We start from the raw sequence: 24,717 nt of genomic DNA on the forward strand, positions 1-24,717 counted from the left end.
TCAGTGTAATATTTAAGTTAATATTTCCAGAGTGCAAGACAAGACTTGCACTTGCATTGCAAGTCATGATTGATACACCTGTCCCTGAGACTAAATTAGCAATTATTCGTTGTAAATAATAGCCTAATAATGTCATTAACTTCATCGTTGAATATTAAATTAATACCGATTCACCTCTTAACAATAATATCAGAAAGGTCAGGAAGTTCATATATTTCTTGCTTTTTCTCCGGCAGCTTGTTTGTTATCAGGTCGACTTGCGAGGTGAACGAGCTTGTCAAATTTGACTGTTGTTCCGACTCCTCCTGTTCGTGTTCGACACCCGATTCCAACACAAAACTGACAGAGCCATCCGACAAGATTTTACTCTCCGTTAACTCGGGTGTAGCAGCTCTATCAACACCCTTTGTTTTCTTCTTTTTATCGCCCTTTGCCATTGAATATTAAAGCGGTTTCAGACTGAGGAATTTCCCAAACAATCGTCTCCATAGCAACGCTACGGGATCTGTCAGAGTTCAAAAAGGTGTACTCTCTGGTGGAAATGGAACATGTCAACATCCTCATACGTTAACGTTTCGCCAGTGTGGGCCTTAACCTTTCTAGATATAGTATATTTAGAGCAGTCGATAGCAAGGTTACACGGAGCAAAAGAAGAAAACATTAATATGTGGTCGGACATTGCAGATAAGCTTAAGGCTATGATTCAAGAAATCACTATATAGTGGTAACAGCCTAGCACAGGCATGCACTATTGTACATTCCGTGTTGGTCCGGGGAAAGGGGGTGGGTGGGTTTTCTTTTCCTTTTCTTGTTTTGCTATTGTTTGTGTTGTTTGTCTGTTATTTGCATTTTTCTTTTGATTAATGTTTTACTTTTTCTTGTTCTGCTCATGTCTATAATTTTGATTCACTCGTTATGGAAAAATAAAAATAATTGATAACAAAAAAAACATTACAAGCAAGCAACCTGAACCTATACAGTAGAAGATGACATTAGTAGGCCTAAGTTAAAATAGCGCACACACACAACACATAAAAAAAGAAAACTTTAATACACAAAGCACAGTGAAAACACACCAGTTTGACAAAACTTGCAGGTCAGCTAAAAGGAGACAGACATAACAGAATGCATTGCGAATTGAAGGGTGTACACTACAGTGATATTTTTGTTCAAATAATTGTTAGCTTTTATAGTTATAATTGCTGTGTAGGCTAGTGTTCGGGTCTCATCTCTTCAGCCCTTCCATAAACAGAAAACAAAATCCAATGAGAGACTTTATCCAATGAGAGAACTATACAGAACACAAAACAAATGAGCTGACATTTAGAATTGATCTTTTTCTCTTTTTTTTTATGCATTCAAACTAGTTGAGAAAAAATGTATTGGAATGATACCTGATATGGTAATTAGCATCTTTATCAAGAATCTGCAAAATGATCCATTTTGAAACAAAAGTGTCACAAATTTGAGGGGGAAAGAAATATGAAGAAAGAATAAAATCTCCTTAACGATCGATTCCGCTATGGTACAAAATGCAGATATGGGCTCAATATGGCATCAGTCAATCCGATATATCAGACTACCTCTGACACAGTGGTTCCTAAATTGACCCATAAAAGTCTGTAACTCTAACAGTGTACAAATGGAACCAAATGAACCCTAATGGGTCCATTTGGTTCCATTTGTACACTGTCGGAGACCTTGAAATTTGAAAGTTTGAGAAACACTGCTCTAACACACACAAACGTTATGTGTCAAGACCATCTGTATCCTCAGTCCTGTGAAATCATGTCTAAATTAGCCAGGTGTCTCATGGTGGGTCTTCCATGCGGGCAGTTCCACGGCTGTTCAATCTCTCCCATATGAACTACCAGCTTCTTCATCTCACTGACACTCAGAGCAGTACCAATCATCACCTGAGGGGGCAGTCAAGCACAAATACCAGACAGGACATTAGGTGGTAAAATTACATTTAATTGTTGAAAAAGAAAAAGCTGCCATTTGTCCCAAAGTGGCTATTTATTTCAAAAAGCTTTAGACCCTGTATGAAACATGTACCGGTATATGAAGACAACGTGACATAGCTCTGTTGACACAATAGCTGTGTACCCCTGTAACTGTATACGTTCCCCATTTTCAACTGTTTTTATTATATTTTGACACTTGCTTTGGCAATGTAATAAACGTATGTTTTCTCACGCCAATAAAGCTTATTTTAATTGAAATATAATTGTGAAAAGTCAAGGATAGACCCCTCGGGGACCCCAAACAAAGTATATACATACAATATGGTTCTTAGAATTCCATTAATAGGAAACCATTTCCTCTACACATGCCTCTCTTAATAAATATGCATTTTCCCTTCATTTAACAAATTCTATGATCAACATGAACTCACCGATTTCCTACAGGACCTGGAGGCAAACATCTGTCTGACGCGAGAGGGCCGACACATGACCCCTGGGCTGTCACTCAACATGAAGATCAGCTCCTCGATGTCCGCCGGGCCAAACGTCCAGTTCTTACTGGTCGGTAGAGACACCAGCTTCACTCTCTGCATCACCTGGGCTGCAAACACAATCAGTAACGTTTCAACCTTCCATTGGAATCACGTCTTAATGTTTCAACCTTCAATTGGAATCACGTCTTAGCAGAAGCATGTCATTTGGGATCTGATCCCAATATAGTTATCGTCGATTTCTGGTGGAAACCTTGTATGTCCAATGTCACTTTTGACTCGAGGAACTTCCAAAAAAATAACCTGTTTTCGCCTTCTGAGCTTGTAGATTGGCTAGGTTTGTTGCTTTCATACAATATTGTCAAATGACAAGGTATACATTGGGCATTAGTGTATATAAAAAAATAAAACATAAAAAGATGAAACATGGACATACAATGTTTCTGCCCGTCAGTGATGTGCTAGCCTCGGAAACCCAGACTTTTATTTTGGCGATAGGAATGTGCTATCACAAAGACTTCAACAGTGTCATATAACAACGAACTTTGGACTACATTCCCCCTTGCCCAATTATGCATACCATCCTCATCAATGATGAACTCAAAGCCATTCTTTCTGAAGATCTCAATGTTCTCCATCAGTACATTCTCACTGACTGCAGTAAGGTGAAGATTCTGAGGCCTGAAAATGGACCAGGATTCAAAGCAAAAACTTACTCAAGGTATCAAAAACAGTGGTAATAACATGGTTTTGTAAAGGAAATGGAATTTCAAACAACCTAATTACTGAAGTGCAAAGACATGGAACATCCGTAGACAGATAAGCCTGCCCTTACGCTATAAGTTTCTGTCCTTGGAGGGCAGTGTGCTGCTGGAGCATCTCAAAGTTGTATTTCTCATCTGTGGCGTGCTGGTCGATCATGAAGAGGTCCGAGTTCAACTTTGTTATGATGAAGCCCAGGTTAAACTGGCCAACGATCTCCATGTCTTTGAACATGTCCTTACTGCAGAAATGAGAGAAAGAAAATTCAGTGATATGATCCATCATCCAGATATGTTATTTTTAACCTGTTCTGCATATAAGGTGATGTCTTAAAAGACGAGCACTAATAGTTGAGGCATTACATTTTGTATGACACGGTTCTATTGTGAAAACAGCAGATCTACATGCTAAAAAAAAGATCGGCTATTTTCATTATTTCTGCCTTTAATATTTGAAAATGTGTTGTTTAATTTGTCATTTCAGAGGTATTAAATGTCCTTAAATTGTCACTTTAGAAATGTGCTATACACTTAAACCATATGTTGGTTTGTTTACTGTTGAGTGAAAAAAACAGTGTTGCACATTAAGTTAATCATTTGGGGACACCCCTGGGCCCACAGGTTGAGAACTACTGGTCTAATCCAACTAATAAGTATCACAGAACAATACTGCAGAAGACGTGAGGGAACCTATGGTCAACACATCAATATCCCACCCAATCTCCTTCTTGAGCTCATCCTCTGCACTCTGGTTCTCTCCGGGACTGATCTTGGCCCTGAAGCGCCTGTACTTCAGACCTTTGTCGGCTGTCCTCTGCTCCTGTAGCCTCTTCAACCTCCCTCTCAACTCGTGGAAAGAGAAATGGATTGGCAGTGTCCTCTTCCTTAAATGCATGGGAGCATCCACACTGGAGACGGCGGAATCCTCAGAAGAGTGTGGGTGAGAAGCGGATCTCTCCTCTACAGGCAGATCCTCTTTCCTGGGTCTTTTGGGACTTGGGGTCTGGCTGGAGTCTTCACTGGAAGAACACGGTTCAGTCCGCGTGTCTTGCTGTTCAGGGACATTCTGAGGCGTGTCCAGGGATTCCTCAATTGTCTCGCATTTGTTGCTAGGTGTGTCAGATGCCAGGTTGGGAGAGTTGAACTCTGAACCCGAACAGGGGCTAGCTGGTGATGCTGTCATTGAACATTCAGGCAAGGTGTCATCTTTTCCTTTGTCTATGTCACTTTGCGGGGTCCTTCCATACCTGAACCCATCTAGTATCGTCCTCCCCACTAGGGATGATTTTGTTACATCTCTGGTGGATTTAACAGGGGATTTTAACGTTGAACTGTGGGCGGAAGTCTTTTCTGAACCCTTAAAGAATGACTGCAGTGTCTTCTGCGTTGGTCCACTGTTTGTAGCTTTGGAAGCACTTGACTTGGTCCCATTGCTGGAAGCGTGATGCATTGAGAAAGCAGCTTTCAGCCCGGCCAGGTTAAGAGATGACTTGGGGCTTTGGAACACCGATTCAGAATCCTCTCCAGGTTCTGACATGTTCTCGTCAGATGGGACCACCTGACATTGTTCAGGTTCAGACCTCGTTTCCACAGGTTTGTGGGCTTCTAAAGAAACAAACAAAAAGTTAGGGCTGTCACAATTATTACATAAATGTCTAATCGCAATTATTTGACATAATCGAGATTATTTTTCATGATCGTTTCCATGTTGAAAAATGTTCATATATTTAAAAAGAAAAGTCAAAAATAGTGGAAATCTACAAGGAGATCTGCAAGCTCACAACGCGTCGCATCGTGACGCGTTGTGAGCTTGTAGATCAGCAATTTCCACTAAGAATGTTATTTTTTAAGTATAAAGTTGTCAAATATGTGAGTAAATTCTTTGTATATTTAAGTTATGTGTCATATCTACCATGTGCAAATTCAAAGCCTAAAAGCCCAACAGAAATGTAATTGTCAACGACAAAAACACAATTAAATCGCTAATCGCAATTATTTGAGTGACAATTAATCATCATGTAAAATGTCATAATCGTGACAGCCTTACAAAAGGTTAAATTTCATTTTTATTAATGCATTCACCAGTCCCCAACATTAACTATAAAGGAAGCAACAATAATACTAATACTATTCTTATCCATGAATTAATAACGCTTAACATTTGTTCTTACTGGTGCTGAGGATGGGTATATGATTGAGGTTGATCTTATTGACTCCAGTCTCATACATGGCGATGAGAGACGTCTTCACAGTGGCCAGTAGGAGTTTCTCCTCCTGGAGAAAGATCTGACGCTTGTCTGGAGTGACGTTCACATCGACACACTCTGGAGAAGCACCACCATAGAACTCATTAAATAAAATTATTATTTCTGAGGATAAAGGATCTGCTTTATTTTTGTGAAAGCACGATAGTTACCCCCATAATGTCCAGCACAAGATCGATATCAAGGTACTTCGTCAAAAATATCATACATAACCTGGTCTAACAAAACTACACATTGTAATTTACATATTTATAAAATAATTCACCATTAGCAATGGAGGGAGATTACAAAAACAACTAAGGTGAGTAAATACAATAGGCATATTTAGGAACAAGTAGTTCCAAAACTATAATGTAATTGTTAAGAGTTTGTTAATGGTTAACGCTAGATTAACAAGTATTAAACCCTTGTCTTTGTGTCTATTTCCCTACTGTTGAGATAAGCTGTTATTTGATTCTGTAGACATCCATGAATTGCGCTAAAATTCTAAACAAAGCTGAGCTCACCATTCAACCTTCAAATTACATAAAAAGGTATTCATGAGTTTGTGAGCATGAGGTGAGCAGGGAAATGCTAGTGAGTGTGAGCAAGTGTGGGTATGTTTTTATGAAGTAATGATGAACACTCTTTTTGCTATGGGTGTATGGCCTTACCTGAGGCAACTGCTATGTTCAAGGCGACGAACGGATACTGATGTCTGTTATACATGTGATATACTTCATTTACAATTTTGATCACCTATGAGAGAGAGAAAAAAAAAAGAGAAAAACTTAAGTTGTGCCCAAAATACAGACTCCCATCGCTTAAAATTCTAACACATTTTTAATTATTACCTTAGTGGGATCACATGGCCGGTTGTTGATGAAAAAGAATTGTCTGTCTGTGGCACTTCTCCCGACACCATGGTCTCCCCGTGACACAAAGCCAGTGATGCTGCAACACATTTATGTGTAAATACTCTTCTTGATCGTAGATCAAGGAAAACAAATGGTATCATGTCGAAGTGAATAAAGGCATGTTTTCACTACAGTTCCGGAATTTTTCCTGCAAAATAATTAGCATAATCATTTTCAACTTGCCGGGAGTTTAGTTTTTTGGGTGTTTTCACATGAGCAAAAATGCTGGCATAGCTATAAAATACCTCGTTTTCACTACAGCATTGTCGCGGTATAAGTCCGTGTTGCCAGACTTTGCGAGAGAAATAAGCAACCAGGTGTACGAAAATAAGCCCCAAAAAGTGATATTATCTAGGCCACACAAGCAATTTAAAACTATAAGCATCGCCACATCAGCTACTTGACAATTACCGATCTAAAAGATCACAACAAATAAAACGCAGCCAGAAACGATCAATATAATAGCAACTTTACGGAAATCAAGACCATAGTCGCTTATAATTAGCAGACATGGCAACCAGTGCGCACCACACTGACTGTCTGGACGCTTGGTCGCTTGCTAAAGCAGCAGCGACTCACGTCTGTTCGTCTCTCCTTTTCTCTCTCACCAATGGATTTAACAAGTTACAAGAAATATTCTTCATGAAACAACACATGTGAACCTTATGTGTCACATAAGGTTCAGAAAGGATCGCTTATGCAACGTGTTGCACATGTGGGATTGTGGGCTTGTTTTTTTTCTTCACGCGTCACCGATGGATGCTGGTCATCCACTCGCTCGCTGCTCACTCAGTAACACACTTTACGACGAGAAACTATTAACTAATGATGCCGCTCTTTGAGTTGGTAGCTTCCAACTTTCATCACAGCATAGGCCAAATGAGCGCATTGCGTCCCAATCAGACAAAAAATAGGCTATAGCACCGTAAAAAGAGTTGGTAAAGATTCCAGCTTTCATCACATTACGAGTGCATCGCGTCCTGTACTCCTGTCTCCAGAGCGGACTTGTATCAAAACCCACACACAGCTTAATTACAAATAGGCTATAGAATAGCCTACAAATAATTTTGAACCATGAATTGATCTAGTATTAAGCTTGCATTTCTCAGCACCGCGGCCGTATCGTATAGGCTGGAGATTGTAGAAAGAAATAGACGTCTGTCTTCTGTGTTTGGCAGGCTTACATAACATTCGAATGCAATATGGATTCTGAAGCTTTCAATCCAAATTAGAATGCTTTAACTGTTAATATTGGCTCTTTGCGTGCACCTGCTTGTCCGAAAAAAGTAAAAATCACGGTATGCCGTTTTCACTGTGGGGAAATGTCTATTCTCCCAGTACTTTCATCGAAAATTACTAGGTATTTTCCCGTCACGTTTGGGACACCAAAACTCACGGAAGACAAAATAAGTGGCCGTTTTCACATGGCGTGAATTTCAAAATTGCCGTAATTTTGGAAAAAACTTCCAGAAGTTTGACTCAGTGAAAACGGGGCTTAATAGAAGTATAGAAGAATAAAACACTACTTGAAATGTTGTTGCATAGACAATAACGTAATTCTCCTGACTTACGTAAAGAGATTTGGGGGTAATTCTGTACCGTTGAGTCCATAGTCTTCCTTAATATTTTCTGCTGGGGGCAGCTGCTGAAAAGGTAGCAGACTCTGTATCTGTAGAAATAAAGGTTTTATATTAATAGAGAGTGGGATGAAGGTTTTCAGGAAAGGAAAACATTGCGAATTCTACAGCTGACATAGGCTACTGTAGATACTAGTGATGAGCACTTGATGATGTGGTCTTGTATTGAGATTTGATTTGCTCTGGAGCCATTCATGCTTACATTGCATTCAATCATGTTACTGTAAGGTATTTTAAGCCAAATGTTGCATGTTACAGGCCAAGTTATCCTCCAACCTGCTTTGGTCCAAATATGGCACCTATGTTGTCCCTCATGTTCTGGCTGCCACTGGTTCCGAGGACTGGGCTGCGTTTTCCTTGCCCAGTCTGGTTGGAACAGGTAATACGCACTCCGGTGGAAATAATACAGTATGACTGGAGTATGTGGATCATTTTAGTGTATTCCTGAAAACAAAAACAAAAAAAACAATATCAGCACAGGATTTTGTCTGTACGGCACACACAGTACAAGTTGGAGACATACTAGTGGGCACACACATGCATGCATAGCATTGCACACACACTATGGCATAATCAAATAATCATACTTTCAAACCCCAATGTAGGAATTCCATTCTAGACGTCACCATTATGCTATTTATCCTAAAGTGACAGCAAAAGATTGCTGCTATTTGTTTCAAAAAGCTTTATACCCTGTATATATCCACAGCTTTCCAACGCCCCATAGTGCATTGCGCAGACATTGTACCGAGCTTCCGGCGCCGCAGCAAAGTGTGATTTACAAGCTCACAACGGCTGCATCTGCGACGCGACGTGAGCTTGTATGTCTGCTGTTAAACCGGAAGTGTGGTCCAAATAATCTCCAGTAAACTCCCGCGGAAAGAGGTGGATATATATAACATGTATAGAACGACAAAATGTGTTTACACAATGCTGTACCCCCTCCAACTGTATATGTTTTTCAAACTTTTTCAACCGTTTTTATTATATTATGACATTTGCTTTGGCAATGTAAACGTACGTTTTCTCATGCCAATAAAAGCTCCTTTGAATTGAATTGAACTGAACGGAATGGAATGGGACAAATCTAACTAACCTTCTTTATGTTGCGCTGGAACTCTTTGTGTCGCACAGGCAGGGTGTAGAAGAGCTGTTGTAGGGTGACAGTGGTGCCCTGCTGTCGAGGGTGGGGACACCGCTGTACCAAGGCACCATTATGGTCAAACACCAGCTTGGTCCCCACCTGAGCTGACTCGTGGCATGTCACCACACTCAGGTCACTGGCATAGAGGGGTTAGTTTGGGGGTGATTAACTTGATCAAATTTGACGTCTGAATATACAGAATGATTATTTTTATTCTGATGTTATATAAAAAGTTTAAACTTCTATGAAATCATTATATACTGTAACTAGGTGGATATAGTCCCCCCAAAAACTAGGCTAATGTACTGTAAACTAATTCTAAAATTGTGAAACAAAATCTTTATTTTTCCACTCATTTAACACAAGACATGTTCCAATTATATTGTTGGTCTTTGTTGGTTTACCTCAGAGCACATAAAGAGCTCAAGGCTTCACCTCTGAAGCCAAACGTTTCCACATGGATGAGGTCAGAGAAATCCCTGATCTTTGATGTGTGATGCTTCAATGCTGAGAGAAAGAGGCGAATGGTTTGTCTTGATCAGAGAGAACAGATTACATTTGGACTAATAATAATGAATGGAATGACACACAGAAATAAAAGGACCGTACCAATGTCAATACATGCCATTGTCTATTTACAGCTCTGGCCATATATAGCATATAACAAAGACCATTTCCTTATTAATTCTTGATATCAGACTGCCAGTATGGTCTTTAAGAAGTACAAGATGGCACTTACTCAATCCTTCAAAGTTGTCCTCCTCTACTCCTCTGCCATTGTCAGTCACTTCCACAAGCTCCGCTCCACAGTCCTTCAACCGGACATCTGGAACATCAGAATAAGACTTATTGGACAGGTAGACTATACATATGTATTAGAATTAGAACTTAATTTTGGAATACGCAGAAGCTTAGAATCAGTATAAAGACATCTAATGCAAGACGGGAAGGATTAAAATGTATGCAGACAAGATGACTGAACTGAAATCAGTATAGCAAATATAATTTAAATTATTCATTTAAAGTCTTAAAAAGCAGATAGACAGACAGACAGACAGACAGACAGACAGACAGACAGAAATTGCTGTATATCCATAGAGTACATACCAACATTGGTGGCCCCTGCATCAATGCTGTTCTCTACCAGCTCTTTGACAGCAGTGGACAGGGTCAGCACCACTTGTCCAGAACAGATTTGATGGACTGACTGTCTGTCAATTGCCTTGATGGCTCCAGCTGACTCAGAACTGCAAGCATAATGTGCAACAATACGTGGTAAGTAAGTAAGTATAGTACAATATGCTATTTGTGCTGCTGAGCGTAATCATGCTGCTCCTGTCTAAGATACTTTGTTACATTACAGTAGTTAACTTACCAAGCATCAGTCATGTTAACACGGAGTGACAATGCTTCAGACTGCTAACTTTGAAACTTAGCAATGCCTTATCAATATTGCATCTTCGTCTAAGGTGTTGGGAAAGGGGCAAGAGGTAAGCGTTAACGTTAACTTGCTGTCATTCATTCACCATGCTGAGCATTTAAAATAGTTGTATTTAATCCTTATGTCTCGTGGTCGTAGCAGTGGAGTAAATAAACATCACAACTTCACAAGAAGTTCAACGCGCGCTACCAGGAACAGCTTCCGGAGGATCAACTTTGCACGGAATATGCGCAGAGCGCAATCGCCTTTTTGTGTGCACAAAAGGGGAAAGGCTCCATACGGAATATACTTAACGAATACAAAATATAATTCCCTGGAGTAATACTATTTGTATATATATGTTTTAAAATTATGGAATGTATTGAATGTATCCCATTACAAAAAATGTATTATAGTAAATGTACCCCCATTGATTCCAGATGGGAATCAATTGGGGTACAATTATTGTGATCAAATTATTGTCTTAGGAAAGCAACAAAAAACTAAAACTATTATTGAAGTCTCCACTGTGTGAGTAATCAATAGAAAAAGTCATTGTGGGAGTGAACTACTCCTTTAATACTTTATGAATGTTGTTATAAGTTGTCTTACATGATTATACAATACATACCATGTTTGCTAGAGAAATAATAATAAAGAACTTTGTATTTGTATATCGTATACAAAACTTGCAGCAAAAAGAGCTTTACAATGAAGAGACCGGTTAAGGCCACAATGTTCATAAAGTATGTTTTTATTTATTTTCTCAACTTCTCTAAATAAAAACATCTTCAACCTCGTGTTGTGAGCTTGTAGATCTACTAGTTTTGATTATTTATTTTTCACACATTGGCTCACATGTGTAGGTATTCTCACAATCCCATGCATAATGATTAGAACACCTTTATAACTTAGATTAGTAACTCATCTCTCATCAAAGTTATGATGAGCCATCATGGGGAGAAAGACCCAAGGCTTCAGCTATGAATGCCAGCCAGCATCAGAAATGTAAGTTTTATAGTTTTACCACTGAAAAAATAGCCGTGCAAATCTATTTACTTTTTCACTGGCCAGAATTGAAAAATATAAATGATTATACTTAGTATAGCCCTTTGACAGGAATGAATACAGTAAGCATCCACAAAATAAAATAAATATTTGGCAGATGCCACTCAAGTCCCATCGTCATTTTAAGAGTGAAGACAACACATAGAAAAAACATGGATGCAATAGGAACCAGCAATCATTATCAAAACATTGTTTTCTTGCGTTTTCTCACCGTTTTCATTGTGCAGATCCAATGAAAACGTTGACAGATCAAACTTAGGTCAGCCTCCATCCCTGGGAGAAAAGAATGCTTACAGATAGCATTTCCAAATTAAAAAAAGATTTCTCTCCCAGTCAAAATGGAAATTGGGCAAGGCTAGACATAGCATGTAATTATTATATACATACATATATGAAATATAAAGAGGTGAGCAGAGGACAAGATGTATTATTACAGTCATACCAAATAGTTAGTCTGCCCTCTAGTGGACTTTGTGGTAAATAATACTGAATTTAAAACATTTGATTGTTTACCAATACAATTCTTTAACCAGTAATGTGTTCTACCATGTTACGCTATACATACGTAGTATGGCGTGCATATTTTCCTTTCTTTTAAGAAAGAAAGTGTGGCCCACTAGTAAGCATTTAATCTATTGAAAATGCAGTAATTCATCTCCACGACCACGCGCAGGTAGATTATTATCGTAACCCACCGGGGGGGAAAAAACAAACAAAAACTAGAACACACCACTGGTTTTAACGTTTTGCAGGTACAGACTCAAAGACAATGGAATTCAAAGAAGCATTTAAATATTTGTTGATGATTTTACAAGAGTAGACATTTTCAGCACAGACTGAAAAGTACAGACTGAAATGTTTGTACTCTTTTCCTCCTGTCAACCCTGTACAATATTTTACAAAAATAATAATACAAAAATAAGAAAACAACTGTAACCATACTCAAGGAGGCAGAGGCTGCAGGCTCTTTTCCTTCCAACAATGTCCATGTCAACTCAACTGCACCTCTGTGTGAAATAGAATTGAGTGAACGACGATCCAACTACCTACCACCAGGCTGCCCTTGAGCAAGGTGCTGAACGCCCTTTAGACATTTGCTTTGGCCAGGCTTGCTTGATGTCAAATAGTGTGCCTACATAATTAACAGATAAAGGAACGGTTAATTATGAGACACCCTTTATTTGACAAAGTTTATCAGGTCTTACTGACAAAACAGGAGGTTATCACCACCATCATGTTGGATGTTTTATCTTTGCTGTTGCTTGTATGTGTAGCTAAGCTAGTGTAATTTTTATTTCTGCCTCTTGGCCAGTTCATTCTTGAAAAAGAGATCATGTCTCAATGTTTTTTACTGGTTAAATAAAGGTTAAATAAAAAATAAAAAAAATCACGTCCATGCTAATTGTCCATACATCCACAATGGTGTGCCTCTTCAGTTGCTTAGTCACATCGTTTTAGGGTTAGGCTTGTAGGATGGTAGCAACTAGCAAGCAATGCTTCGTCACATCACAGGGCAAGACACAATCCACTTTTGTCACATCACAGCCATTACAAGTCAATAGTTCCTTTGATTTTAAACTTCTTGGTTGAGCGTTCACTAGCGCGGTATTCAAACTTGCTGCCATAAATGTGGGAGACAAAGCCCTCGACTTCCACTGCAAACACGCTGTTCCTCTTGGGGATAACTATCACAAAGGGAAGGAGATGAAATGAGTTAGTACCTGTAAGCTAAAACATGAAGCTTCAAGCTTGTAATGAAATAAGACCAACAGTGAGATCACCAGCAGGACAACCTATTGCTTAATGACGGAGCAATGGCGAAAGGTTTCAGCCAGCTATGGGAATGAAACCAAAAAGTAAATAATACTTGATAAGGTGCGACCTGCACTTGGTTTGTGCTTGAACATTTTTGGACATACCAACTGTTGTTTATACGCCGTGGTTGTAGCGATGGCAAAGCATGTGTTGAACCCACAATGCATTTTAAGAGGCTATTTATAGAAACAAAATCTTGTATGTATATAAAATGGTTGCCAAGAGTTACAACAGCAGAGTATATGGGGCTAAAGAAAAAATATAAAAAGGCATGAACAGTCAAAATAAGATGTTCATTAAATTCAGTTTGACCCACCCTTTAGTCTGTCCTCTTTCGTGATGATTTTGAAAACATGCTTGAATTCCTGGACCAGAATCCCTGTTGTACCGACATATGATGGGCATTTGGATCGCACCACTGTGGACAACAAAATGAAAAACAAGAATAAATCATCAATTCATGGTTTGCAACAAGTCACAGGAAGATAACAGTTGCTGATGCATGGTGAGCATACAAGTTCTCACCATCAGTTAAGTTCCAGCATGGCATAGGGTTGCTGCGACTCTGTCTGTTTTATACTAATAAGACAAGTGTATGTTGTCACTATTGGCTAACAAAAAAACTGCCACAGTTGTGCAACAAAGTGACACATTGTAGACTAGCCTTAACTTTAGTGCCAACAGATTTAACATTCCTCAGGTAAAAAAGAAGAAAAGAAAGAGCTAAATCTTACCAGTGAGAATTGCACCATGATAGTCTGCCTTCAAAAGCTTTTGCTGAATTGTCTGTGGATTGCTGTTTAAAAGAGATTAGTTTAAACAATACATGACCGCAAAGAACAGGATCTTTTGTTTGACAAACTTAAAGCTGATAACAATTGAGATGAAAGGAATTTTTAATGACCAACATCAAGTTCTCACCTCCCTGGTTTCAACCCACACAAGCCAATGATGTATTGTTTCCATAGGTCATGAAGAGGTAGGAAAAGTTCATACCTAGAGTTGAGAACATATGATTTACTTATAAAAAGGATATACTGTACATAAAATATATCTTGGCATTCATGCATATACAATAAAATACAAGTTTCCATATGCAACTGAGCTTTTGTGATTTACATGTAATGTACTACTGTAGTTAATGCTGTTAACCAGAGTGCCTTCCAACAGATATGACTCTGAAATAAACTACACTTTCTGGTATGCTGGAACATTACAGGAAATAAATAAAGAAGAACCTTGATCGATCAATCAATTCATTATTAATGCTTGATATGGAAACAAAAGGTAAAGCAATTAAAATGTGTATACTACTTAATAGTATCACATGAAATTGTGTCTCGCAGTTTTTCCCCCCAGAGCTGCGCTCCTGTTGTGTGTAGACAAAAAGGAAGCGGCAGCGACAGAAGTTCAGCCCTGCTGCTAAATACACAATCAAATCCACAGCGTTAATTTAACAATATTATGGGTCCATTTGGTTACATTTGTACACTCTCCAAGTTACAAATGTATGCATTAACAATGATGATTTTACTTTATTTCTACACCATAGTCTACAAGAACTACAAAGACGCAAGCAGGACCAAGACAATCCTAACCCTACATGCAAAGAAAGATAACAGGATTTGTATGTAAGATGTTACGACAGACAGACAACACTACACATTTGTTCAATAAAACATGTTATCGAGAAGGGTGATGATGAATGCATCAAGCTCCTGTAAAGTTGAGAAGTTATAGCAAGACTGGCTACTGCAAAACACTTTTCTATGATCACGATTGTCCTGTAGTCTAGATTAGTCAAGCAATGCAAGGCCTCTGTGCAATATGTTGAAGATTGGGAGCTGAGAAGTACGTGGATGTTGGACAAGCTACTGTATGCATCTGAAGATCATACATACACACAAGACGACCGCTTAAAGATGCCTTACATTTGTGGACATGTTACGAGTAGTATCACTCTTTCACACAGTACACATTCCTTTTCACTTGTATGTGTATTGTAGAAATTACGTCCCAATTTTATTTTAGAATTGTATGCATTCAATATTTATATATGATATTCTGTAGTAGTTAAAACCTAACAAATTAAGTGCTCATTCAGTTTTTGTTGAGCAATATTAGGTTATTTATAAACTTTTATATGAAAGATTGATTAAGCAAAAGGTATTGTCATACCAATTTTAGGCCATATTGCCCAGGCAGCAAGATAATGCTTCTCTCACCCTGGATGATCACAGTAGGCAAAGCAGCGCTACAGTAAATGGGACTAGAGCATATACCAACCTCTGGTGCTCAGGTTTGATCTGGAAGACCTTCAGCTCCCTCTTCTGTCTGGCGTTGAGTCCTTTGACTTTCTTGCTAGTCCTCTTTTTGTCCTTCTGTTGGGGTCTGGCATACTGCAGGACCACGGCCTTGCGCTCAAGCATTTCGCTGACTTGCTGCGGCGTCATGGTACGCATGCTGTTCCTCACAAAGGATTTAGTGAAAGCCTCCGCTTGAATCTTCTTTTCAGACTGAGAAGACGAAAGAAACAAGTTAACAAATTACCTAAATATTATAAAAGGGTTTCAAGAGAAAAGGGCAACATCTGCTCAGATAAAAAAAAAATCATACTAACTGTAATCCATTACACTTCATATTATAAAAACACTAACTTCATATTATAAAAACACTGACTGCTGTCCACCGTCCTTTCCATGAAAAATCCTATACAGTATAATATAAACCTGTTCTTGTGGGCAGCCCCTAGATGAATGGGTATATTCCAAATTATTACATTTCTTTCAAGAGTTTTACTACAAGTTCACAATGCATTACATATCAGCACGGTTCATCATGTCCCTACATGGACAAATATATTTCTGTTTTACACACCATTAAAATGTTCTTTGACATCATAAGACCCAATTGCTGAACTGAATGTCAAGTCTCCAGGTTTTCTTCAGAATATTTAAGACACTGGTTTACTATGACACTATGGCACATCAGTCTACCAGTGCAGAGGTTCTCAAACGTTTAATTTACAAGGACCCCCAAAACTCTGAAAGTGTACAAATGGAACCAAATGCCATTGGTTCCATTTGTACACTATTAAGAGTTACAGAATTGTAATCATAACCTATCTACAGTGGATTTGTATCAAACAAACACTTTGCTGATAGAAAGAGGATAAAAACCTTCAATACAGACTGCAATGTCGGTGAGTTTAACATCTTTAATACAATGAATCAGTTTTTCATTTTTTTTTTCCTGTAACCCCTTCAAGGACCCCTGGGGGGGACGTTATAACCTGTTGGTAACAGGCCCCCGCTTTGAGTGAACAGCAGTGGTTCTCAAAGTGAGGTCCGGGGACCCCCAAGGGTCTTTAAGAGAGTTCCAGTGTGTCCCCTGCTAAATAATAGTTAGGAACCAAATGGACCCTTATGGGTATGTTACGTATGTAATGTAACTCAGTATGTACAAATGGAACCAAATGGACCCTCAGTAGACTCGGAGTTAAATTAATATTAATTTGACAATATGGGGTCCCAGAGATACCATTAGATGGGGGTCCGTAGCCTAATGCAAATCAAAAGGGGGTCCAACAGAACAATTATTCTCCTGTGGGGGTCCTTTTCGTATCTTCAAATAGGGGGTCCTTGACATGAAAGGTTTGTGAACCAGTGGTGTACAGTGTACTCACCTCAACACCCAGAACTGGCACGAGTTCATGAGGAATCAGGGCCCGAACAAGTCTGTCTTCTGTGGAAGACACATATCATTGGTATATTTAAGGTGCTATGTCATAAAAAGTGCCTGTTGTTTAGTTGGCGCTAACGATTGATTGAAGTATTTATTAGAAGATTGCATAGGGAGTATATATATCACATATAATATGTGAATGAGTATATATATCAATATGTGATCTTTATTCACAAGGCACAAATCAGCCTGAAACCGTGCCCAAGTAGTTCAGAGAAATATATCTTTGCATATTGTTACACTATATACACTATATACTGAATTTCTCCTGCAGTCCTGTAGGATCAATAAAGTTCTGTCTGCTTCTGAGGTACTTTTAATTTACTGGGATATTTACATTATTGGATAGTTTATAGTCAAATATTGTACTTTTAAACCACTACAATTACTTGGCAGAATTAGTTACTAATTAATTAGCCTCGGAAACCCAGGCTTCTTTTGGCTATTTAATTGACACATTTAGATTAATACAAATCCCATAGCCCAAACAGACAATCTTCTATGTTTTTAACATTGTCTGAACTCTGGCAAATATACTATGTTTGTCAGACAGTCAGCCCCAATTCAAAAACCTTTAAGGCTAGCTTTGACCTGCTCTGAGTAAAGTGTATATAAAAGAATAAGCACAACAGAAACAATTGTAGTAATAAACAGCCTAAAGGATTTGTATTTTGTCATTTAATCTCAGACGTATGCCTAAGTCTAAGGTTTGGATAACTGATACTTCAGACATTAATGCCATTTTCATTTAGAGAAAAGTGTCGCAGCTGCTGAAACCCTTTGCTCAACAGACATTAGAAGACAAAAAATACAATAACACGCTATTAATCACACAAAAAATATATATTTTAATGAGTCACTGAATTAAAGAATGAATTATTATTTACATAGATCTATTACAACATTTAAATAGATATTTACAAAATACAGAGATATTTACAAAATTCAAATGGATTCAAATTTGCTAGCTTGCTACACAAGTCCATGCAATTCAAAACCAGTCATCTTCATGGAAAAAGAAGACATCTTTCATCTTTTCCAGCCAGGCAGCCAGGCTCTCCACTGCAGGTGATTTCAGTTCATCGAGGCAGGAGATATTCATCAGGGTGCTCCCTGAATACTTGCTCCAGACCGTCCGGAACGCTCTTCTCCTCTCGTTGGCAGCAACTACATTCTTACAGATGTGCTGCATGATGGGCGTTAGGTGATTCTCATCGTAAGTTGTGTAGTACTGTGCTGTGCGAGTCCAGGGCTGGCCATCCAGCAGCATCTGGGAGAGGCAGAGGGAGGCAGCAGCGATCTCAGAGGGCAGGTAGTGAACCATGTCATAGTCAAGCAGTGTCAACTCCATCAGATACTTGGCCAGCGTGTACGTCTTCATAGTAGAGTTTGCAACCTTGGCAGCTCTCCTGAGGAAGTCCACCGGCAGCGCACGCCCCAGCTCAAAGTCGAGGGCCCTCAGCATCTCCCTCTCTGCGTTTCTAATCTGAGCAGGCGTGAATGCGTTGTCTGTGATGGAGACAAAGTGCCTGACCCTTGGCGCGACTCTTCTATTCGCCTCATACTTCGAGGCCAGCAGCATGGCAGTGACACCAACAAGCTGGAGCTTCTTTCGTGAAACCGGATGAACTTTCATGAAACGGTCCAAGATGGCAACTGTGAGATACAGTGTCTCCTGCAGCAGCTGGAAGCCGGAATGAACCATGATGAGCCAGTCGATCAGCAGAGCTCGCATGCGTGGTGTTATGTCATAGCCCTCCGTGTACCAGGGTTTTACAGCCTGCTTCACCTCTTGATCCATTAGGTATGCATAAATGTCTTTCACATATTCAGAGCATAGCTCTGGCATGTCTGAGTCCCCTGCATCAATGTCCACGTGTGCAGGTTGTTCTGGAACAGTTAAGGGAGCAACCTGAGGAGGTGCCTCGACTCTGACTGGCTGTGCTACCTTGACAACTGCTACCTTGGGTTTCTGTTTCAAAGTAGTTTCGGTTGAAGGTTTGTTGTTCTCTCCATTCCTCCTGGACTCCAGGATGGCTTCATTGGCAGCCCTCGTCGCAGACCTCGTACACACCTTCACCTTCCTCAGCACCAGGACCTCTGCAGTGTTGCTAGCTCTTGTGTCTACATTGGTCGTGCACTCATTTCCTCTCCTAGCTGCACGTTGGCCTGACTCCGACACTGTCAGCTTGTTGAAGTCGGAATTTAGCTCTCCGAGTGCATCTCTCTTCTTTGGAGCACGTCTGTTGCCCTTCCTCGCCATGATGTGTGCGGGGTTCGTCTCCAAAAACGAGGAAAAAGACGAATAAATCGCGTGAATGCCTGAAAGACGCTCTGCTTCTTCAAACAGTTCAACGAAACAAAAGCTTAAAAAGCAGTTGTCAACAGTTGACACAGTGTTTAAAACGTGAACGAGAGTATTAGGCAGGAGAATGAAGCTTGCGACTGCTCTGTTCAACGGTCTAAACACTGAGTGAGTGAAAAGCACGCGCTGCTTGTTTATATAGCCGTGACGTCACGATGCTAGTTTGACTGGCTAGCACGTTAGCTTAAACATTTATTATCCCCTCAAAGTTTAAATCGAGATCACTGAATCAAGAATAACTGCCTAATGTCTGTTATTCTTGTGGTACATATTGTTGTTATCATTGAAAAGCCAACAAACAGACTCACCAGACATTTTAACGTGTGTTTTGTTGACTTCGACTTGACAGTTGGCTGCGGCAGTGCGCCTGAGTATGGAAGCGAATAGCTGACGTTATTCAAATGAAATGGCAAATGCGAAAATGAAATTGAAATAACAGAATTGCTTTTTCATTTTCAGGAAATGGACGCATTTTTGGAGACAAAAATTAATGTAAAATGCAATGGTGTTTACATTTTACATATACAGGTGCTCATTCTATGACTAAATTAAAATTATAAATAAAAGATCATTTGAATTTTAATTTAAAAAAATGACAGCTAATTTGTTGACAATATTAAAATGAAAATGCAATTTTGAAAATGATAATGAAATACAGAAATGCTTTTTAATCTTCAGACAATGAAAGCATTTTTTTAGACAAAAATGAATGTATAATGCAATAGCATTTCCATTTAATAAAAGGTCCTTTGATTTAACATTTTCAATAAAGGCCACGCTAAATAATAGACCATATTAAAATGAAAAAGCTACTTTGAAAATGTAATTTAAATAAGGGTAATGCTTTTTATTTTTAAGCTAATAGATGCATCTTTTGAGACACAAATGAATGTATAATGCAATAGCATTTACATTTCATCTCCATGTGTGCTCAATCTATGACAGATTGTAAAAGCAAACGCAAACCACATTGCTATTTCATTTTCAAATTGTCGCCGCTCATACCCTGACAGAATTCAAATGGTCCTTTGGCTAAAGTGATGGCGCAGGAAAGTGACGTCATAGGAGTAATCCTTCAACGCTGCCTGCTTATAACCTTGACGTACCCAAACCGTACAGTAGGTGGCAGTGTACACGTACGGTACTGTCTGCCCGAGCGTCACTCAGTCAGTCAGTAGTGCACTCAGAGTCAGCCAGTCACTCACTCCAGCGAGGAGTGTGGAGAATTAATGGATGGTATCAAAAAATAAACGTTTAATGTTATGCACCGTATTCACGCACAATTCTTACTGCACCATCTTGGTTGCCATCTGCGTTGGAGCAGCAACAAGAACATAAGGACTGTTTACCGCCATACCGTAAGGTAAAGAAGTAATGAACATGTTTAGGTAACGTTAGCTTTTAGCATCAAGCTACGCCACGACGTCTCCTGTATGTTTTGATTGTGACAAAGAGACCCCCGATTGGGACCAGGGCGCTCATGTAGACTGTAGAGAATTCCACAACGTTGTAGTATGTTAACTGTCGGTGGGGAAAGAGAAAGTTAAGTTGTGTTGTTTTTTCAGAATTCCTTAAGATGAAACAATTCGACCCCACTAAGTATGTAAATGTATGTTAGTAAGCCTTGCTGAGCCATGAGGCCCATATAGGAGCCCATCTCCTCTTTCTGTAGCGTGGTGCGTGATATTCATTGATTGATTTATTGAAAGGAAACTATTATAACAGTTCCATGACAGTACAGTTCACTGGTACACGGTCAACTAAAAATAGATCCTAGTAAGCACCCCCTGGACATCTTTTTTAATGTTCGATTCTTGTTTGTATATTTCCAGACATTTAATACCTTTGGCTCTTTCTAACCCTAACCTCAGTAAAACCAGGCATAATCCTAACCACCGTTGGAGTAATCTACACTAAATGTCTAAATGACAAAGATGTTCTACAAGCTCAGAATGAGCCTGTAGATGAACTATTTTCTAGATAGGGATGCTATTTTGTACCCCTAAAAGTATGAAAGTGGTGGGAAGAGAAACTATCACTATGGCACAGTTGTGGAATGTCAGGAAACTTGTACAAGCGTAGCTACACATTTTACCTATCTGCTTGTAGACCTATGCATTGAAATGTGATTATTATGCTTTGTATTTTTACTCTTGTGTTTTTTTTAACAATCAATTTCATAGATTTAATCAAACCGCCTTTCAAATGTTATGGTTGACTTATTTTTATGAATTAAAACCAATTTGAACATGCACATCTCCATACATAATAAAACGCAAAACTCTTTATGTATTTAGTTATTAATATTATTATTATTACCTAAATTAATCAATACCAAGCAATACCACCCACTGGCAGCAGCCAATGTATCCAAACAATATTTGGTGATCTGATTGTATTAAAAAACACCAATCTTGCCAACACTGCAGCTGCAGCTTGAATTGTTGTCCTTCTATCTGTGTTTGTTTGATAACAATCCACATAGACATGCTATCAGCTGAGCTATTCTGGAATTATGTGCAAGGAATTTAAGTGTTGATTCATTTGGAAGCGCTCTTGGTCCTTTGTGGCACCTTTTTCTAAATTGCACATAATAAAGGAGACTGGGATTTTGCGTTACAGAAAACCAGCAACTCAAACAATTAACAGAATAACCTGCACAGAATTTCTTGACAGAAAATCGTTCATAACCCGTTTACGGTGGATTGATATCAAACAAACACTTCGCAGATGGAAGATAATAATTCAAGCTTTCCATACAGCCACAATGTTGGTCAGTTGCAATTTGGCTACTCCATACTACAGGCTACAACATAATTGGGTGGGATGTGATGTACACAATACTTATTGTGGCTTCTATTTCAGGTGAATCTGCTTTTGGGGATGGTGTGAATTCGAAAAGCCATTTATTTTTAATCAAGATGGACAATATGGAGTCTGCATTTGATCTGAAACTTGTTGAGTTTTCAAAATGTGTATTGTTTATTGACTGGAGAGACCGTGAGACCCACGTTAACCCATTCAGGCCGGGAACAAATTTTAGTGTATTGGAGGGGCTTACATACCATACATGTACAGTATGTAGCAACATATTAGTTTTTTTAGGCAAATTTCTGATTTAGGCCTAACTTAGGCCTTATACTTATACTATAGAAAACATTTAAGTCGATCTATTTGTCTCTCTCTCTCTCTCTCTCTCTCTCTCTCTCTCTCTCTTAGAAAACACAGGCAGAACACTTCTTTTCAATGGAGCAGATGATCACAAGATCCCATCTACATCTACTTTTTGAAGAAGGCAATCTGTTGAGGGCAGCTGGACTATCATCAAACCTTTCATTCATGGAGTCCAACAGGACAGGAGCTCAAATTGCCCAGACCAAGACTGAGGTCCAAGGAGGGCAAAAACATTGTATCCACAATTTTCCTCGGGGGTTTACTGGAGACTATCAGGACCAAACTTCCGGGTTTAACAGCAGACATACAAGCTCACGTCGCGTCGCAGATGCAACCCGTTGTGAGCTTGTAAATCGGCGGCGGAAGATCGGTGCAAACGTCTGCGCAATGCACTATGGGGCGTAGGAAAATCGTGGATAGGACAACCAAAGTTCTCAGTGATGTTGTGGTTCAAAGGTCATGGGCATTGGTTTCCACACAGTAAACAGGAGTTGGTTACTAGAGAACTCGCACAGCCTGGCCTGCACACCACACCTCCAGCAAGCACCCCTCAAGGAACCCAGAGGGTCCCTGAACCCCACTTTGAGAACCGATGTCATACAGGCTATACTTCTGTCTTATTCCCATGTGTGTTAAGTACCATGTTTCCAGGAAGTGGCATATCCAGTTCCTGTTCAGTCCTATTGATTGTCTCAGCAGCTGATTTGAATAGTGAGCACAATTGACATCACATTTATGTATGTTTAGTGTTTAGTGTTCAAATTTGCTGCAGCACCAGTGATAGAAAAATGAACCAGAACAGGAAATGGGTGTGCCACCCTATGGGATCCTGGGACTACAGTTGTGCACAGAGTTGTTATTTTGAATATACAAGCTCATAACATTCTCCACATTGAGCTTGTAGATCTGCGATTTTTTTAATCCTTTGTGCAACAATCTTCTATGTTGATGTATAGTTAATTAATCGATTCTCAATCATGTAAGGTCCTGGACTCCTGGTGCTCAATGCAAACCTTTTGTAAACTTATATACAACATGTTAATTAGAAAGTCTAAACACAAATGCTTTTAAAAGTCCACTTCTGAAATATGACCATGTATCCTTCAATTTTCAGAGGTTGAACAGTTAAAAGCCCCCTTTCTCTAGTAATAGATGGTAGGTATATCTCATTATCTCTCATGCTTTCCACTGAAATTACACCAGAGTGAGTTTTACTTTTGGGTTCAGCTGTGCAATTCGGGTGTCGTATTCCCTTTACATGTACTTGACATGGGGACATGGATTGCTGAGGTGGTGGAACTTTGAGATTTTGTCCAGCACGGTAGACAAGAACTGATGTTCACTGAACTCTGCTTCACTTATAATAGAAACAAAGTATCGATTCAGATCAAAGCAATTTTTTGTTCATACAATTAGTTACAATAATTGGCTAATAGTATGCATGTTTTTATTATATCTTCTGTCCTAGTAACTCAGTCGATACATCATTCTGGGTTTTGACTCCCAGGCACCCACAACTCAACATATGAGTAACTACTGTAATGGGAACTGACAAGTTAACATTATGAAACTAACATGCATTCAAGTACTGGGAGCTGACAGTAGGTGTGGTGGTGTTCCACCATCGAGTGCATTGTTAAGGGTGTAAGACACCCCAATTGCACAGCTGAACCCGAAAGTAAAACTCACTTCAATGTACTTTCAGTAGAACGCATTCAATGAGATATACCTAGCCTAGCTGAGCTAGACATCCCCAGCATGTTATAACAGCGGTATCTATACTGCAGTTAGCTGCATTAGTATATAGGCTGGCCCCAGGCTAAGATATACCTACCATCCGGCTTCCAGTACTTGAATGCATGTTAAGTTTCATAATGTTGGTTACCTAAATGTTAAACTACTGTTTCCAAAATTCTGCTGCACAAGTGATAGACCGAGAGGTAATTTGCTTATAATTGTACATTAGAGTCT

General features: G+C 39.2%; 3 protein-coding genes across 3 annotated transcripts; all 3 read right to left on the reverse strand.

Annotated features, from left to right (window-relative positions):
• Nucleotides 1–1,772: 1,772 nt before the first annotated feature.
• On the reverse strand, nucleotides 1,773–10,656 carry pms2 (PMS1 homolog 2, mismatch repair system component; the record flags this gene model as incomplete). Its single annotated transcript, XM_080747690.1, has 15 exons — nucleotides 10,536–10,656; nucleotides 10,268–10,407; nucleotides 9,900–9,986; nucleotides 9,565–9,667; nucleotides 9,113–9,296; nucleotides 8,293–8,460; nucleotides 7,951–8,048; nucleotides 6,317–6,416; nucleotides 6,137–6,221; nucleotides 5,391–5,543; nucleotides 3,936–4,824; nucleotides 3,294–3,461; nucleotides 3,039–3,139; nucleotides 2,399–2,568; nucleotides 1,773–1,916 (listed from the first exon to the last, which is right to left on the reverse strand). Exons 1-15 carry the CDS (start codon nucleotides 10,547–10,549, stop codon nucleotides 1,773–1,775), a joined length of 2,604 nt encoding a protein of 867 aa, XP_080603816.1. The 5' UTR covers nucleotides 10,550–10,656.
• A 2,540-nt stretch (nucleotides 10,657–13,196) lies between these two features.
• On the reverse strand, nucleotides 13,197–19,926 carry LOC308303238 (ribonuclease P protein subunit p29-like; the record flags this gene model as incomplete). Its single annotated transcript, XM_080747566.1, has 7 exons — nucleotides 19,881–19,926; nucleotides 17,149–17,207; nucleotides 15,750–15,979; nucleotides 14,385–14,459; nucleotides 14,198–14,259; nucleotides 13,780–13,881; nucleotides 13,197–13,333 (listed from the first exon to the last, which is right to left on the reverse strand). The coding sequence occupies exons 1-7, from the start codon at nucleotides 19,885–19,887 to the stop codon at nucleotides 13,197–13,199; spliced, it is 672 nt and encodes a 223-aa protein (XP_080603692.1). The 5' UTR covers nucleotides 19,888–19,926.
• LOC308303811 (G2/mitotic-specific cyclin-B2-like) lies at nucleotides 18,199–19,470 on the reverse strand (the record flags this gene model as incomplete). Its single annotated transcript, XM_080748310.1, has 1 exon — nucleotides 18,199–19,470. One exon carries the CDS (start codon nucleotides 19,468–19,470, stop codon nucleotides 18,199–18,201), a length of 1,272 nt encoding a protein of 423 aa, XP_080604436.1.
• Nucleotides 19,927–24,717: the final 4,791 nt, after the last annotated feature.

Source organism: Nannobrachium achirus (assembly GCF_963921795.1).
Source record: "Nannobrachium achirus genome assembly, chromosome: 18".
Lineage (NCBI taxonomy): Eukaryota > Metazoa > Chordata > Actinopteri > Myctophiformes > Myctophidae > Nannobrachium > Nannobrachium achirus.